The following is a 17,814-nucleotide window of genomic DNA, read 5'->3' as shown; positions in this document are numbered from 1 at the left end:
GGGGACCAGGTGAGTGGACATTAGGCACATGGCTAACATTACTACATGTATTAGTTGCTTCATTTTATGTGACCCCACTCTCCTGTCAGACATGACAGTTCTGTTTATTTGCTTGCACCTGTTAGCATTTTACCTCCTTCCATCCCCTCACTGTGTATTAATTGACTTGTCCTCTCTGATGGGCACGGAGGACCTTTAAAGGCAGAGGATGGGCATCAGGCCTGCTGGGTAATGTTGGACCAGTGGGCACCCCTGGATTTCCTGGAACCAGAGTAAGTGGAACCTCTTTGATCTGGTCACTGTAATGGGATGTGTGATGGGATTAAATATTATTACACCTGTTCAGATCACCATATCCTGGTGTAATGGTAATTTACCCATCTGTTTTAGGGTTATGATGGAATAATTGGGGAGAATGGTAAGCAAGGAAAAGATGGACCAAAGGTGAGAGCAGTCTGGAAGTGAAGCTAGCATACTTTACCTTGTAGTGATCCAGATTGACTCTTGTATATTCATTATCTGTCTTTGCAGGGTGACAGAGGTCCTACCGGTGGAGAAAGCATTGATAGACCTAGAGGCGATAAGGTACTGAAAATTGTTTGCGCTTACTTTTGACATTCATTTGTGGAGTCATTTTGAATATCGTACTTGTTTAGAATAGTTGTGTGAGACGTACTGATGTTTTTTTGGGGCAGGGGGGTTTCACGGGGTGGAGATGGTCGAGGGAGATTTTTCCAGGCCCTTTTGTAAGTGGAAATAGTCTGTTTAATTTGATGGATCATTCTTATCTGACTGTGGCTCAATGTGTCTGTCTTGTCCACAGGGAGAGATTGGGAAATCAGGAAAGAGAGGAGCTGAAGGAGACCTGGTATTAAGGTTCATGTGTAACTACTCTTCTTATTCTGTCTATACAGCTTCCTGTCATTGTCTCAGTAGAAGAAAAAAAAATTCCCCATCAATCCTATTTTTTGTGAAGAATTGACCTGATATTACAATTGAGATATCCAGACCTCCAGTTGTTTTCCTGTCAGTATGTTTGAGGTATTGTATTTTCATCTGACCCTTGGATTTGAATCACACAGTAGAGGCCAGGAATTCCAGGACTCACTGGACTGAAAGGGCTGAAGGTGAAACTTTTACTTCAGGGTGCAGTCTTGCCACACTTGGACGTGCTGATATTACCAATAGAGGGCCAGAATTCAAGTGAAAACTCGAGAAAAATGGAATGGAATGGAACAGGTCTTTCTTCACTTAGGGACTTCAAGGCCATCTTGGGGGTAGGGGACTGGATGGAACACATGGACCCCATTGTATCCCATTGTCCTGTGCCAGAGATGGTTCTGTGTCTAATATACTCAGAGGTGTCACACATACTGTATGTGGTTTGACCATGATCCCTGCCCTCTAGGGACCCATCGGAGGAACTGCATCTGACGGGAATTCCGGATCTACCAGACTAAGGGTAATATTTCACAGTTCAGATGTTTCTTTTGCTGTTATATGCCTTTTCAGGCTCTTTGGCACTCCTAACGCTTATACTTCCCACTGGGCACAGACATCAATTCAAAATTCCATGATTCAATGTAATTTAATTTAAATTTAATGGAAACAACATTGATTCAATTAGTGTGTGCCTAGTGGCTTGTGATATACAGTGCATTTGGAAAGTATTCAGACCCCTTGACTTTTTCTACATTTTCTTATGTTACAGCCTTATTCTCAAATGGATTAAATAGTTGTTTTTCCTCATCAATCTACACACAACACCCCATAATGACAAAGCAAAAACTTCTTTTTTTTAAATTATTATTATTTTTTTTACAAATGTATTAAATATACATATATGTGTACTGGAAATATCACATATTCAGACCCTTTACTCAGTACTTTGTTGAAGCATCTTTGGCAGTGATTACAGCCTTGAGTCTTCTTGGGTATGACACTCCAAGTTTGGCATATTATTTGGGGAGTTTCTCCCATTCTTCTTTGCAGATCCTCTCAAGCTCTGTCAGGTTGGATGGGGAGTGTCGCTGCACAGCTATTTCCGATTGGGTTCAAGTCCAGGCTCTGGCTGGGCCACTCAAGGACATTCAGAGACTTGTCCCAAAGCGACTCCTGTGTTGTCTTGGCTGTGTGCTTAGGGTCATGGTCCTGTTGAAAGGTGAACCTTAGCCCCAGTCTGAGGTCCTGAGCCCTCTGGAGCAGGCTTTCATCAAGGATCTTTCTGTACTTTGCTCCGTTCATCTTTCACTTGATCCTGAGTAGTCTCCCCGCCATCCATAGGGATGGTCCCAGGTGTCCTCCAGACGTGATGCTTGGAATTCAGGCCAAAGAGTTCAATCTTGGTTTCATCAGACCAGAGAATCTTTGCTTCTCATGGTCTGAGAGTCCTTTAGGTGCCTTTTGGCAAACTCCAAGCGGGCTGTCATGTGCCTTTTACTGAGGAGAGGCTTTCATCTGGCCACTCTACCATAAAGGCCTGATTGATGGAGTGCTGCAGAGATGGTTGTCCTTCTGGAAGGTTCTCCCATCTCCACAGAGAAACTCTGGAGCTCTGTCAGAGTGACCATCGGGTTCTTGATCACCTCCCTGACCAAGGCCCTACTCCCGCGATTGCTTATTTTGGCCGGGCGGCTAGCTCTAGGAAGAGGGTTGGTGGTTCCAAACTTCTTCCATTTAAGAATGATGGAGGCCACTGTGTCCTTGGGGACCTTCAATGGTGCAGAAATGTTTTGGTACCCTTCCGCAGATCTGTGCCTCGACACAATCATGTCTCGGAGCTCTACGGACAACTCCTTTGACCTCATGGCTTGGTTTTTGCTCTGACATTCACTGTCAACTGCGGGACCTTTTCAAATGATGTGCAATCAATTGAATTTGCCACAGGTGGACTCCAAGGATGATTAATGGAAACAGGATGCACTTGAGATCAATTTTGAGGCTCATAGCAAAGGGTCTGAATACTTATGTAAATAAAGTATTTATTTATTTATTTTTAAAACATTAGCAAAAAATTCTGAACCTATTTTCGCTTTGTCATTATGGGTTATTGTGTGTAGATTGATGAGACATTGTTTTTTAATCAATTTTAGAATAAGGCTGTAACATAACAAAATCTGGAAAAGGGGAAGGGGTCTGACTACTTTCCATATGCACTGTACTTAAATCCATATTCAACACTTGCTGATGATTACATGTCTTAGGGAATGGTGGGGAAAACAGGAGCAACAGGGATTCAAGGTCCAGTTGGGAAGAGTGTGAATATTGTTCTGTTCTTTGCTACACACTAATATTCAGTAGTTTCTAAAATTATAAAATGGAACATATTGACTAAGCATGGTGTACTGGAAGTAGAGGAATCACTGGCAACCAGGAAAGCCAGGAGTCAAGGTAAGTCCCTGTTACCCCATACAGAATATGCTGTTTCAACACTCTTTACTTTGCAAATAATTGAAGTCTCTGAAGTTATGGAAATGTTGTTTAGTACTGTATTTTGCTACCAAACCAAAGTCTTCCGTTTTCATAGCTTTTCGCTTAGCTATGTCTGACTAGGGGGATGTTACAAAGCAGTTGTATTTGTCAGTGTTTTTGTGGATTTTGTTTGTCAGTTTGTTTACCATCCTGTACAAAGGGTGCCAAAGGCAAAGAGGGTTCTAATGGGCTTCCAGGGAATCCGAGGTCAGGAGGGTCTAAGGGGGAATCAAGGAAGCACAGTAAGTATAACATTTGTTCTATTCTCAGTGCTTTGTAAAGTGTGTCTGACTGAATCAGGGACACTCAGGGCATCTTCTCCGCTTTTGTTTCAGGGCCTACAGGGATTGACAGGGATACAGGGATATAGAGGAGCACATGTAAGACAATGCCACATTTTAGTCATTGTAACAATATATATAACATTAATCCGGAATATATACTACACTGTTTAAAGTCACCAAACAATCTGGTTTTAGCACTAGACTAGAGCATGTAGTGTTATGTACTTGAATTTGTGTTAGATGTTCTTAATGGTCTGTACTGATCCTATTTCTACAGGGCATAGCAGGCAATATAGGACCATGGGGTGAGGTGGGCCTCCAAGGGCCACCATGGAAGAAGGGGCCCCCAGGACCAGTTGGGCCCCGTGGAGTTATAGGTTACCCAGTAAGTTACCTTTCCTATTTTATTGATTGCTGTATGGTCAACAATTGTGGGACGATTTACATTTTCTTTCTATTTTGATGTCTTCACACTGTGAATGTCCTTAAATTCTAGGGTAAAGACGGACCACCCGGGGGCATTGGGCCAGTCACAGACAAAGGGGATAAGGTAGAACTATACTACTGTGTATTATGTCATTATCCATGTCAATGGAGAATCAGCTATATCCAGTGTCTTCTTATAATCCTCTGTGTTTGTGCAGGGGTCCAGAGGAGCTATTGGACAGAAGGGAGTTGCTGGTGTCGATGGTGAGGAGGTAGATTAATTATACTGTATTGATTATTTAGTCATTCTATTCATTATAAATCTGTATATACTTGGTATTCCAAAATCCAGGGATAGCATTTTTGACTAAAGAGTCTGATGTAAGTCCATTGATTCTCAATGAGTAAAGAAAATAATGACATAAGAAGAGACAAGTGTTGCTGTTCTTTAGGGCCCAACTGGATTACGGGGGCCAGTGGGGCCACCAGGACTAAAGGGACTACTGGTGAGTATCACAGGATTTATTAATCATGGCTGATAACAACTGTGATATTCATCTGACAAAATGATAAATATGAGGTTTTAATATGTTAGGGTGAAAAGGGGAAGATGGGAGCTCGTGGGGAAAGAGGTGAAAAAGGAATCCAGGGAGATGGAGGCAACCAAGGTCAACAAGGACCAAAGGACCCACTGGGAAAGAAGTAGGTGGTGTGTTTATTCTAGAATTATACAACGGGTGGGTCTTATCCTGAATGCTCAGGATTGTGATTGTGATGATGGCACAGAATCAGTGTTCCTGTTAGTTTACACTGTATCTATGAAAAAGAGCTAATGCTGGTGTCCTCTGATTCACAGGGATACTCAGGGACCTCAGGGGACAGAGGGAGCAAATGAGTTCCAGGACTAAAGGTGATTCACAAACCAGCAAACAAAGGATGGCTTTTCAACACCACATAAACCATTAATTTAATTGAAATTTGATTCCTGCCTGATTCCTAATTCTCCTGATGTGGATGTGTGTTGATAGGGCCAGTAGGGCATCAGAGGCCAAGCTGGCCACTATGGACCGGGGGGCAACACCGGAGAAGGAGGGGCCAAATGAGAGAAGGGTCTCCCTGGAACCATAGTAAGTAGACGCAGGCTGTTATGCTACCACTATTTGTAAATATACAGTATGAAGCTGAAATGTTGCTGAGAGATGTTCTGAGCTGTGAATGAGTGTCTGACTGGTGTTCTCTCTGATACTATAGGGGCCTCCTGGAAGGTTTGGGCCTACAGGCTTTGTGGGACCAAAATGATGAACAGTAAGGACTGATTTCAAAACACAGTATTTACAGTTCATTTAACCCGAGAATACATAAAGGACAATTAGTGTATTGTCAATGCAGGGTTTACCAGGAAAAAGAGGAGTTGATGGAAAAAGTGGACTTCGTGGACCAAAGGTGTAATGCACTTTTCAATCGGTTACATTTACATTTTAGTCATTTAGCAGATTCTTTTATCCAGATACCTTAAGAATGTTGAGTAATTCACATTGTCTAACCAGCTTATATGGATTTGAGTTATCAAGATTCAATTTGAATGCAATTTGTGTTTGATTCCAGGGAGATTAGGAGAGGGGAGATTAGGGGAGAGGGGAAAGACTGGGACCGGTGGTCTCAAAGGAGACGTGTATGTTTTACTCTGCAACTTTTTATGATTATTATTTTCTTTAAGGTTTTCTCATAGATTTATCCTTCTCCTTCCTCTGTGTTTTTCTCATGGATTACAAGGTCCAAGAAGGAAGAAAGGAGAGTCTGGAACAAGAGGAAAAATTGTGGGATATTTAATTTTGATTTAAAATATACAGTATTAGTAGCTGTTGTGTCATTAAAGTTTGATGTTTGTACACAGGGGACATTGGGAAAGAGGGGGTTAATCGGGTCTCCAGGAGGTAAAGGCAGACCTGGGCCTGCTGGTCCCCTTGGAGAGAAAGGTGGTAAAGGAATAGAAGGGCCAAAGGTGAGAGGTCATGGCATTACAGTACACAATGCCTCTTGAAATCTCACAATCTTCACATAAAGTGGTTGTTTGACCTGTTTGACCTTGGAAAAAAGAATACGATTTTTGAAAGTTGGTACCCGATTTATCGTAATCTAGACCTGTTTATTTTACTGTAAGACTGAGGAATCGTACTCTTCAGTCCACACAAAATATTTCCTCAAAACAATTGCATAACCTGCACTCCATGTCTCAAGTTATTAGTAAAACCTCCTAAAGTGAGTGTTTTTGGATGGCCATTTTCCCAGCAAAACCGGACCATGACCAGGAGAACGCTTGACTCATTCCCTGACCTTCACTCAAGCAGCTCCTTCAGCTGGCCTCAGGGCACCAAAGACAGCCCTGCAACCACCTGCAACAAGCTGGGGCTGATTCATCCACACCTGCAGGATGGTAAGTAGAGCTCAGCAGGTAGCAGTTAGACTGGCTACTGAGCTGATGTAGGCAACAGATCTAGTGAAGCCAACATCTCATCCTTTTTAGAGCTAGAGAGTAATTTGTCCAATAATGTGTTAGTTTTACAAAGGTGTGATCTTTCCAGGAAACTTTTACGTGGACCCTAACCAGGGCTGCCTGTTTGATGCCCTGCAAGTGTACCTGTAACTTCACTGTAGGAGGGATGACCTGTATACCTCCTGTGTTGTCACAAGTAAGTAGCTTGTCCTGAAATCGTACAACTTTGCCTATCTCTTGAGCAGAATATTGAAGGCTAGCTAGCTATTATGGCTAACATAATTTCTCACAAACAGTACCATTCAAAAGTTTGGACACCTACTCATTCAAGGGTTTTTCTTTATTTGTACTATTTTCTACATTGTAGAATAATAGTGAAGACATCAAAACGATGAAATAATACATATGGAATCATGTAGTAACCCAAAAAAGTGATAGAGTGCTGCATCAGATGATGCACCCGACCTCAACCCAATTGAGATGGTTTGGGATGAGTTGGACCGCAGAGTGAAGGAAAAGCAGCCAAAAAGCTGGTTGAGAATGTCAAGAGTGTGCAAAGCTGTCATCTAAGCAAAGGGTGGCTACTTTAAAGAATCTCAAATACAAAATATACTGTATTTTGATTTGTTTAACACGGTTTTGGTTACTATATGATACATGTGTTATTTCATAATTTTGATGTATTCACTATTATTCTACAATGTAGAAAATAGTCAAATAAAGACAAACCATGGGATGAGTAGAGCTGTGTTTGAATACCCATACTAACATACTATATACTATTAGTTAATTTTAGTATACTGTAAACAAATAGTATCCTTTCAGTTGAGAGTACTAGCTCTTCTCCGATCTACCGGAAGTTGATGCTGTTGCTATGCAACCTCTTGCAAGCTAGTTAGCATAACAAATTACTAGTTAGACATTTTACTACTTCGGGTGTGTTCTTAAATTCAATCTGGAGTGCTCTAAATTCAGAGTGTACTGGACGCTTGGGCCGAGGAGTAGTGTGTTCTGACTTTACAACGGCAGTCAAGCACCCAAGTTAACATTGGCTAGCTTGCTAGCTACTTCCAGACACAAATGAGAGTGACCACTTTACTCGCGCTACCAGAGCTGGTTAGGTTGTTTTCATGTTACCAGAGCGTTTTTTTTTGCCAACGTTTACTGACACCGGCCATATTCAACCGGTGTTGAGTGCTTGTAAATGAATTATTATGCTGTTCATATAAATAATTTATTATAACTTATCCGTTTCTTGCAGTTATTTATTCGGGAAAAGGTAGTGATTTTGGGCGGTAAATCTCAGTAACCGATTTCCCGCCATTCAACCGTAATACACACCGAGTACATTTGCTACAAGACAAGTCATTCGACATAATCATTGTAATTCACCGCCTGGCCAGTTGATGTCAGTCAAGACTTATAAAAAAGACTACAGGGCCACAGTACAGTGTGTGATACCAATGTTGTGTACTATAATTACAGCCTGGTATTTTCTGCTTGTTTTCCCATGTCTGTCACTCAGGTGGAGGTACGAGTATGGGGGAGCACAGAGATCCATAGAGAGGACTTGGAGCTGTTGCCCCTCAGGGACGTTAGTGCGGAGGGAAGGGGAGAAGGGGAAGGGGAGGCTCTGCATCTGTCCTCGTGCTCCTAGACCTTAGTGCTGCTTTTGATACCATCGATCACCACATTCTTTTGGAGAGATTGGAAACCCAAATTGGTCTATACGGACATGTTCTGGCCTGGTTTAGATCTTATCTGTCGGAAAGATATCAGTTTGTCTCTGTGAATGGCTTGTCCTCTGACAAATCAACTGTAAATTTCGGTGTTCCTCAAGGTTCCGTTTTAGGACCACTATTGTTTTCACTATATATATTTTACCTCTTGGGGATGTTATTCGAAAACATAATGTAAACTTTCACTGCTATGCGGATGACACACAGCTGTACATTTCAATGAAACATGGTGAAGCCCCAAAATTGCCCTCGCTAGAAGCATGTGTCCTGGGACCTTTGTGCTTTTTGTAGCCTCCATTTATCCAGAGAGAAGAAGCAAGCACTGCCCAGTGTATGGGGCAAGATCATTTGGCTGCAATTCCTCATCAGGACAAAAGAATGTTGTCTCATCATGTTGTCTGTTCGCTGTAGCGCTTATGTATAATTGCGATAACAACTAGCTGTACTGTATGATGAAATATGTATTTTGGAGAGATTGATATAATGTGTATTTTCTAAAGAATATATAGCTGTTTGTGTTGTTTGTATCTCCTGCATATCGATCATTTTTTATTTATTCATTTCTCAGTGATGTACTGTGTGTGCTAATATATGCTTCATATTTGATTAATGTGGATGTTTTAAGAATGTAATGTACTCATTTGTATTTTATTGTTTAAGCGTTTGTAAATATGTCTTTGCTAATATTTTATCTCTTGTTTTTTATTCTTGCAAACGAATACCAGAAAACTTGATGACCTCCCATATCTGGATGGTCTAAACTTGTTGTACATTGATATGTCACTTCAGCTTACTTTACAATCACTTTCTTTATCACACATTTTATGGTTTACAGCTATAATGCAATAAACAGCAGTACACCCTGTTGTCACAAATGGAATGAACCGAAATACAGTTGAAGTCGGAAGTTTTCATACACTGAGGTTGTAGTCATTTCAACTCGCTTTTCAACCACTCCACAAATTTCTTCTTAACTATACAAAGTATAGTTTTGGCAAGTCAGTTAGGACATCTACTTTGTGCATGACACAAGTAATTTTTCCAACAATTGTTTACAGATTATTTCACTTATCATTCAGTGTCATCACAATTCCAGTGGGTCAGAAGTTTACATACACTAAGTTGACTGTGCCTTTAAACAGCTTGGAAAATTCCAGAAAATGATGTCATGGCTTTAGAAGCTTCTGATACGCTAATTGACATCATTTGAGATTGGAGGTGTACCTGTGGATGTAATTCAAGGCCTACCTTCAAACTCAGTGCCTCTTTGCTTGACATCATGGGAAAATCAAAAGAAATCAGCCAAGACCTCAGAAAAAAATTGTAGACCTCCACAAGTCTGGTTCATCATTGGGAGCAATTTCCAAACGCCTGAAGGTACCACGTTCATCTGTACAACCAATAGTACACAAGTATAAACACCGTGGGACCACACAGCCGTCATACCGGTCAGGAAGGAGAAGTGTTCTGACTCCTAGAGATGAACGTGCTTTGGTGTGAAAAGTGCAAATCAATCCCAGAATAACAGAAAAGGACCTTGTGATACTGGAGGAAACAGGTACAAAAGTATCTATATCCATAATAAACCGAGTTCTATATCAACATAACCTGAAAGGCCACTCAGCAAGGAAGAAGCCACTGCTCCAAAAACGCCATAAAAAAAGCCAGACTACGGTTTGCAACTGCACATGGGGACAAAGATCGTACTTTTTGGAGAAATGTCCTCTGGTCTGATGAAACAAAAATAGAACCTTTTGGCCATAATGACCATTGTTATGTTTGGAGGAAAAAGGGGGAGGCTTGCAATCCGAAAAGCACCATCCCAACCGTGAAGCACGGGGGTGGTAGTATCATGTTGGGGTGCTTCACAAAATAGATGGCATCATGAAGATTGAAAATGATGTGGGTATATTGAAGTAACATCTCAAGACATCAGTCAGGAAGTTAAAGCTTGGTCGCAAATGGGTCTTACAAATGGACAATGGCCCCAAGCATACTTCCAAAGTTGTGACAAAATGGCTTTCTACTATTATTCTGACATTTCACATTCTTAAAATAAAGTGGTGATCCTAACTGACCTAAGACAGGGAATTTCTACTAGGATTAAATGTCAGGAATTGTGAAAAACTGAGTTTAAATGTATTTGACTAAGGTGTATGTAAACTTCTGACTTCAACTGTAAGTGCAATGAATTATAATATGAATGGTTTTTGTAGGATGATGGAAAACTGTTGTAGCAGGAAATAGCAGTATTCATTACAGAATGTGATTTGCAAGATAAACCCATGCTGGGTAGAATTGTTCCTAACTGCTGTTCATGCAGAGCATGTGCAGTAGGTTTATACACATTCATGCATTGAGGACTAATCCTTATGTGTAGAATATTTTCTCATCCTCTCCTGCTAGCATGCCTTTAGACCATATAGCTATGGCTTTAGACCTATCTATGCCAGGGCACTATTAGAAATTATCTAATATTTTGTCTGTATAGCAATAACTGTTATAGTCTCCAGCCAAAAGCATAAAAACAGAAGTTAATCCCACACAGAATGTAATTATATCACAGCGAGTAAACCTAATCCAACGCTGGAATTACACAGATCCTCATGGTTTATATTGTCATTCATTTCAAAAATAGTTTCCTGAATATAATTTATAATCACCTCCACAATGACCCATAAACTATGTCCCTAATGGCACCACATTCACTTTATAGTGCACTACTTTTGACCAGAGCCCTATTGGCCTGTAACAAAGTCAAATACATTTCTGTAGCCTACCACTACAGCACTTGCACATGCATGCAAAATAAAAGTTTTAATAGAGGCCTAATTGTCTTCTCTTCTGCAGCAACAATTGAGCAGTTATTGCCCATGCTTGCACAATAAAATTCTAATTGAGATGATTCAACTTAAATAGTGTACAAGGACTGTTGTCAATGTTCTCACAAGCTCTAACCTAATGTTGATTATATTTTGCCTATGAAGGACTGTGTCCATGTGTACTCTGAGGTTTCTTACATGGACAGCTTGTCACAGAACGTAAAATGTAATTTCCCAAGTTGCTCTAACCATGTAGACCAATTGAATTCACCACACTTTAGCATTTGATGCCATTATACTGGTCTGGAGAGGGAAACAAATAGGCCTTTTGACTATTCATGATTAATGATTCAATTAGGTTCCAATCCACTACAGTGCATTTGGAAAGTATTCAGACCCCTCCCCTTTTCCACATCTTATTCTAAAATGGATTAACTAAAAATAATCATCAATCTACACACAATACCCCATAATGACAAAGTGAAAACAGGTTTTTAGAATTTTTGCAGAAAAAAACAGAAATACCTTATTTACATAAGTATTCAGTCCCTTTGCTATGAGACTTGAAATTGAGCCCAGGTGCATCCTGTTTCCATTGATCATCCTTGAGATGTTTCTACAACTTGATTGGAGTCCACCTGTGGTAAATTCAATTGATTGGACATGATTTGGAAAGGCACACACGTATCTTTATAAAGTTGACAGTGAATGTCAGAGCAAAAACCAAGCCATGAGGTCGAAGGAATTGTGCGTAGATCTCCAAAACAGGATTGTGGCGAGGCACAGATCTGCGGAAGGGTACCAAAACATTTCTGCAGCATTGAAGGTCCCCAAGAACACAGTGGCCTCCATAATTCTTAAATGGAAGAAGTTTGGAACCACCAAGACTTCCCACAGCTGGCCGCCCTGCCAAACTGAGCAATCGTTGGGAGAAGGGCCTTGGTCAGGGTGGTGACCAAGAACCCGATGGTCACTGACAGAGATTCAGAGTTCCTCTGTAGAGATGGGAGAACCTTCCAGAAGGAAAACAATCTCTGCAGAAGGAAAACTGAAGGAAAACAATCTCTGCAGCATTCCAGGCCTTTATGGTAGAGTGGTCAGACGGAAGCCACTCCTCAGTAGAAGGTTCATGACAGCCCGCTTGGAGCTTGCCAAAAGGCACCTAAAGGACTCTCAGACCATGAGAAACAAGAATCTCTGGTCTGATGAAACCAAGATTTAATTTGTTTGGCCTGAATGCCAAGCGTCACGTCTGGAGGAAACCTGGCATGATCCCTACGGTGAAGCATGGTGGTGGCAGCATCATGCTGTGGGAATGTTTTTCAGCGGCAGGGACTGCGAGGCTAGTCAGGATCGAGGGAAAGATGAATGGAGCAAAGTACAGAGAGATATTTGATGAAAACCTGCTCCTGAGTGCTCAGGACCTCAGACTGGGGTGAAGGTTCACCTTCCAACAGGACAACAACCCTAAGCACAAAGCAGGAGTGTTTTCGGGACAGGTCTCTGAATGTACTTGAGTGGCCCAGCCAGAGCCCAGACTTGAACCCAATCGAACATCTCTGGAGAGACCTGAAAATAGCTATGCAGCAACGCTCCCCAGCCAACCTGACAAAGCTTGAGAGGATCTGCGGAGAAGAATGGGAGAAACTCCCCAAATACAGGTGTGCCAAGCTTGTAGTATCATACCCAATAAGACTCGATGCTGTAATCACTGCCAAAGGTGCTCAACAAAGTAAAGAGTCTGAATACTTATGTAAATATGATCTGTTTTTTTTTCATAAACAATGCAAAAAAAATATTAAACCCACAATTTCCTTCGCAACTTAGTCCTGAAGTAATTTGGGATTCATATTACTCACCGGCACTGGTAGACTTTGGAACTGAATGAATATGAACGTCTGACCCATAATTTATTGCTTTGCTTTAATCACATTTTCTCAATTTATTTCAGGGAAAATGGAGGTGGAGCAACACATCAGCAAAAATCTCCAACTGAAGAGGAAAACAGAGGTCGGATTGCTATAAAACAGAGAATGTGTTCTATTGGTTCTGAGCAAGTGATTAGATGCTGATGTCGCATCCTCCTAACAATGTTGTCTGTTCTCACATCTCACCTGTCATTGATTGAGTCCCAATGATTCAACAAAGTTCTCTTTGTTCTGTCACTGTGTGTGGATGTGCCTACTATACTCAAAAAACAGTGTTGTGCCATGGCTCTGCACTGTCAAATCCCTACTGGACTGACTAAATCTCCCTTAAGCCTATATGACTTGTAATCTTGTCATTTTAAACCCAGGCAAACTGCTTTTCCTTGATTGTCTGTTTTCATATCTGGTTATTTGTGCATTATAAAAAGAGCATATAACTAACAGAGTGAGACAAAGTGATGTAAAAAGGCAATACTCATCTGCATCTCTCTTCCACGTTGTAGGAGTCAACCTAAGTGACTGAGTGGCCAAATGAAAGGTTCACAGTGAATCGAGAAGTGCAGACTGAAGAGAAAAAGCCACTTAAAACATGTTTTGCTTTATGTATTGTTGAACAGTGTAATTGGCTGAACTATGACTCGTCTTATTCACGTCTTAATAGTCATGGGTGAAATGAACACATGTTCTATCTGTACTGTACACAACAAATCAAAGCAAAAACTCTAATCCTGAGAGCTCCCTTATTTGCACACAATGTAAGAGAATGAGGGCTGTTTGTTTAGTATAAAGGTCACCTGACATCTACCCTCGTCAGCTGTTACTGTGCAAACATAAATAGACAGAACAATCGCCACAGTCTTTCTGGGCATGAGTTCATCAATTAAAACATGTTTTTTTTTTGAAGGGTCATTGTCTCCAGCTATAAAAATGTTGGTTACCTTAGTATCTGACTTAATGTGTCTAATATCATATGGATTTAAATCATGACTTATTTTTAATTCACAACCATCCTTTTCATTTCACTGGAGCCTGCTCCTGTCCCTGCTGTCTTCATCCCTCCTCTGTCCGATAAGGAGAGAAGTAAGCTCAGGTACTGAGCCTCTCACTGCTCCCCCTGCCCCCTTTTTCCTTCCACCCTCCTCCATCCTGATCTGCTCTCTTACTATGTCAGAGATCGACATGACATGTGTGTCATGGTCCTTTGTGTGTTCAACTCTATCCTGCCAAGGATAACGTACGCCTAGTAAAATAAAGGTAAAAAAAAGAAAAATTAAACAGCCAGCCTGTCCCATCGGTATGACACTCTTCCTGCATCTTCATTATATTGTGTATTGCAGTGGTTCTAAACTGTGGGGTGTGCCAGGGGTCGGCAGGCGGGGTGCCCCCTCCCCCCCAAAGAAAATGTTGAAATACACTACCGTTCAAAAGTTTGGGGTCACTTAGAAATGTCCTTGTTTTTGAAAGAAAAACACATTTTTTGGGGGATCGTCACTGGAGGCTTCGTGCCATGGATCATCAGTGCAGGCTTTGTGCCATGGATCATCACTGCAGGCTCCGGGCCGTGGATCATCACTGTAGGCTTCGTGCCATGGATCATCACTGTAGGCTTCGTGCCATGGATCATCACTGGAGGCTTCGTACATGGAGCCGGAACAGGTCTCACCGGACTGAGGAGACGTACTGGAAGCCTGGTACGTGGACCTGCCACAACGCGTCCTGGCTGGATACGCACTTTAGCTCGGTGAGTGTGGAGAGCTGGCACAGGATGCACTGGGCTATGAAGGCGCACTAGAGGCATAGTGCGTAGAGCCAGCTCAGGATATGCTGAGCCGTGGAGGCGCACTGGAGGTCTGGAGCGTAGAGCTGAAACAACGCGTCCTGGCTGAATAACCCCTGTAGCACGGCAAGCGCAGGGAGCTGGTACAGGCCGCACTGGGTTGTGCTGGCGAACTGGGGATACCGTGCATAGAGTTGGCGCAGGATATCCTAGAACGAAGAGACGCACCGGAGACCAGGAGCGCTGAGCTGGCACAATCCGTCCTGGCTGAATGCAACCTCTAGCACGGCAACTGCAGGGAGCTGGCACAGAGCGCACCGGGCATCACTGCATAACACAGTGCCTGACCGGTCACACGCTCCCCACGGTAAGCACGGGGAGTTAGCTCAGGTCTAAACCCTGACTCCGCCAATCTCCCCATGTTCCCCTCCAAAAATTTGGGGGGAGCTGCCTCTCGGGCTTCCGTTGTTGTTCTAACTCCTTGTATCGTCGCAATTCCGCTCTCGCTGCCTCCAAAAACAAAGAAATAGAAAACATAGACTTTCCCACCCGAGTCAAGGATGTTGTTCCCCAATACTGGAAGGGGGGCCTGGGTGACAAAGTTTGGGAACCCCTGGGGTACTGCGTCATTCAAATGGACAATTATATTAACTACCTCCATATTGGGGGACAAAATGGCGCCGTAGAGAGAACACGGTGTTTCAGCGAGCTCTCGTGGCATTCGTAAATTTATATTCTTACATTAATCTCCTAGCTTGAAAAAGTGGTAGAATTGGCTAAATAAGTTACCATATAATGAGTCTTGACGACTATTTCGCAAAAATCTCCGACAACATGCCCAATAGAACTACTAAGAAGTCGACCAAAACCACCACCCCTGTGGATGTGCATGAGGAGCTAGCTAACGTTAGCGAAGCTAACACCATTGCGGATCCAGGCACAATGGATCTGATGATTCAAAAGATGACTGATAACATTACTAAAGTGATCGATGTTAAGATAAGAACGGTCTTGGAAGCAATAGCAGGCCATTCAGCTGAAATACAGAGCGTTGTGAAACGTGTTGTTGAGGCGGAAGGAAGAATTGCTGCAGTGGAAACTTCAACTACATCTATGGACGCTAAGATAAAAGCACTTGAGAAACAGGTGCGCGAAATGGCGGAGCACATTGACGACTTGGATAATCGAGGACGCAGATGCAATATTCGTGTTGTGGGACTCCCGGAAAATTCTGAAGGGACACGTTCAGTAAAATTCTTTGAGGAATGGATCCCTGGCTACCTACAAATGGACACTAAGGCTGGTCGTGTGAAGCTGGACAGAGCCCATCGTTCTCAAGCACCGATACCCGGTCCCAATCAGCGCCCACGGCCGGTGGTTATAAAGTTCCACAACTTCACCGACAAGCAGCGCGTCATGGATGCGGCTAGAAACATCGGCTCTGATGGTAGTCAACATAAAGGTCCAAAGGTCTCATTCTTCAATGATTATTCCACAGCGGTTGTACGAAGACGCAAAGCGTTTGATGAGGCGAAGGCTCGACTCAGGAGAATGAAGATGGACTACGCACTGTTGTACCCAGCCACATTGAAGATTATGGTCAACGGATCACCTAAAACCCCCTTTGGGATCTTTACATGTTTAATTTTTGGGTTTAGTATAGTTCGAGTTTAGGGTTCATATTTTTTGTTTATGCTCAGTGAGATAGTGGAGAGTTCATCACAGGGAAAAAGGTACCACCCCACTTTTACAAATCAAATCAAATCAAAATCAAATGTATTTGTCACATACACATGGTTAGCAGATGTTAATGCGAGTGTAGCGAAATGCTTGTGCTTCTAGTTCCGACAATGCAGTAATAACGAACAAGTAATCTAACTAACAATTCCAAAAAAAACTACTGTCTTATACACAGTGTAAGGGGATAAAGAATATGTACATAAGGATATATGAATGAGTGATGGTACAGAGCAGCATAGGCAAGATACAGTAGATGATATCGAGTACAGTATATACATATGAGATGAGTATGTAAACCAAGTGGCATAGTTAAAGTGGCTAGTGATACATGTATTACATAAGGATGCAGTCGATGATATAGAGTACAGTATCTACGTATGCATATGAGATGAATAATGTAGGGTAAGTAACATTATATAAGGTAGCATTGTTTAAAGTGGCTAGTGATATATTTACATCATTTCCCATCAATTCCCATGATTAAAGTGGCTGGAGTAGAGTCAGTGGCATTGACAGTGTGTTGGCAGTAGCCACTCAATGTTAGTGGTGGCTGTTTAACAGTCTGATGGCCTTGAGATAGAAGCTGTTTTTCAGTCTCTCGGTCCCAGCTTTGATGCACCTGTACTGACCTCGCCTTCTGGATGACAGCGGGGTGAACAGGCAGTGGCTCGGGTGGTTGATGTCCTTGATGATCTTTATGGCCTTCCTGTAGCATCGGGTGGTGTAGGTGTCCTGGAGGGCAGGTAGTTTGCCCCCGGTGATGCGTTGTGCAGACCTCACTACCCTCTGGAGAGCCTTACGGTTGAGGGCGGTGCAGTTGCCATACCAGGCGGTGATACAGCCCGCCAGGATGCTCTCGATTGTGCATCTGTAGAAGTTTGTGAGTGCTTTTGGTGACAAGCCGAATTTCTTCAGCCTCCTGAGGTTGAAGAGGCGCTGCTGCGCCTTCTTCACGATGCTGTCTGTGTGAGTGGACCAATTCAGTTTGTCTGTGATGTGTATGCCGAGGAACTTAAAACTTGCTACCCTCTCCACTACTGTTCCATCGATGTGGATGGGGGGGTGTTCCCTCTGCTGTTTCCTGAAGTCCACAATCATCTCCTTAGTTTTGTTGACGTTGAGTGTGAGGTTAT

General features: G+C 42.4%; 1 protein-coding gene and 1 long non-coding RNA gene across 2 annotated transcripts; both read left to right on the top strand.

Moving 5' to 3' along the window:
- Nucleotides 1–3,123: 3,123 nt before the first annotated feature.
- On the top strand, nucleotides 3,124–5,309 carry LOC116375733 (otolin-1-A-like). Its single transcript, XM_031832788.1, has 9 exons — nucleotides 3,124–3,713; nucleotides 3,807–3,851; nucleotides 4,033–4,140; nucleotides 4,252–4,305; nucleotides 4,400–4,445; nucleotides 4,634–4,687; nucleotides 4,777–4,883; nucleotides 5,038–5,091; nucleotides 5,210–5,309. The coding sequence occupies exons 1-7, from the start codon at nucleotides 3,657–3,659 to the stop codon at nucleotides 4,779–4,781; spliced, it is 369 nt and encodes a 122-aa protein (XP_031688648.1). The 5' UTR covers nucleotides 3,124–3,656; the 3' UTR covers nucleotides 4,782–4,883; nucleotides 5,038–5,091; nucleotides 5,210–5,309.
- A 206-nt stretch (nucleotides 5,310–5,515) lies between these two features.
- Nucleotides 5,516–8,371, top strand: LOC116375732 (uncharacterized). Its single transcript, XR_004211112.1, has 4 exons — nucleotides 5,516–6,183; nucleotides 6,471–6,615; nucleotides 6,764–6,871; nucleotides 8,201–8,371. It is a non-coding gene; the product is annotated as an uncharacterized LOC116375732 (long non-coding RNA).
- The last annotated feature ends 9,443 nt before the right edge of the window (nucleotides 8,372–17,814 follow it).

Source organism: Oncorhynchus kisutch, linkage group LG10 (assembly GCF_002021735.2).
Source record: "Oncorhynchus kisutch isolate 150728-3 linkage group LG10, Okis_V2, whole genome shotgun sequence".
Classification (NCBI taxonomy): domain Eukaryota; kingdom Metazoa; phylum Chordata; class Actinopteri; order Salmoniformes; family Salmonidae; genus Oncorhynchus; species Oncorhynchus kisutch.
The sequence above is the reverse complement of the archived record's forward strand: the minus strand, read 5'-3'. Positions and strand labels throughout refer to the sequence as shown.

Bases quoted from the DNA above. Each gene is read 5' to 3' on its own strand.
- LOC116375733 (XM_031832788.1), top strand. From the start codon at position 3,657: ATGGGCTTCCAGGGAATCCGAGGTCAGGAGGGTCTAAGGGGGAATCAA. The intron at 3,714-3,806 runs GTAAGTATAACA...CTTTTGTTTCAG, and splicing joins GGGGGAATCAAGGAAGCACA to GGCCTACAGGGATTGACAGG. The intron at 4,446-4,633 runs GTGAGGAGGTAG...GCTGTTCTTTAG, and splicing joins GGGAGTTGCTGGTGTCGATG to GGCCCAACTGGATTACGGGG.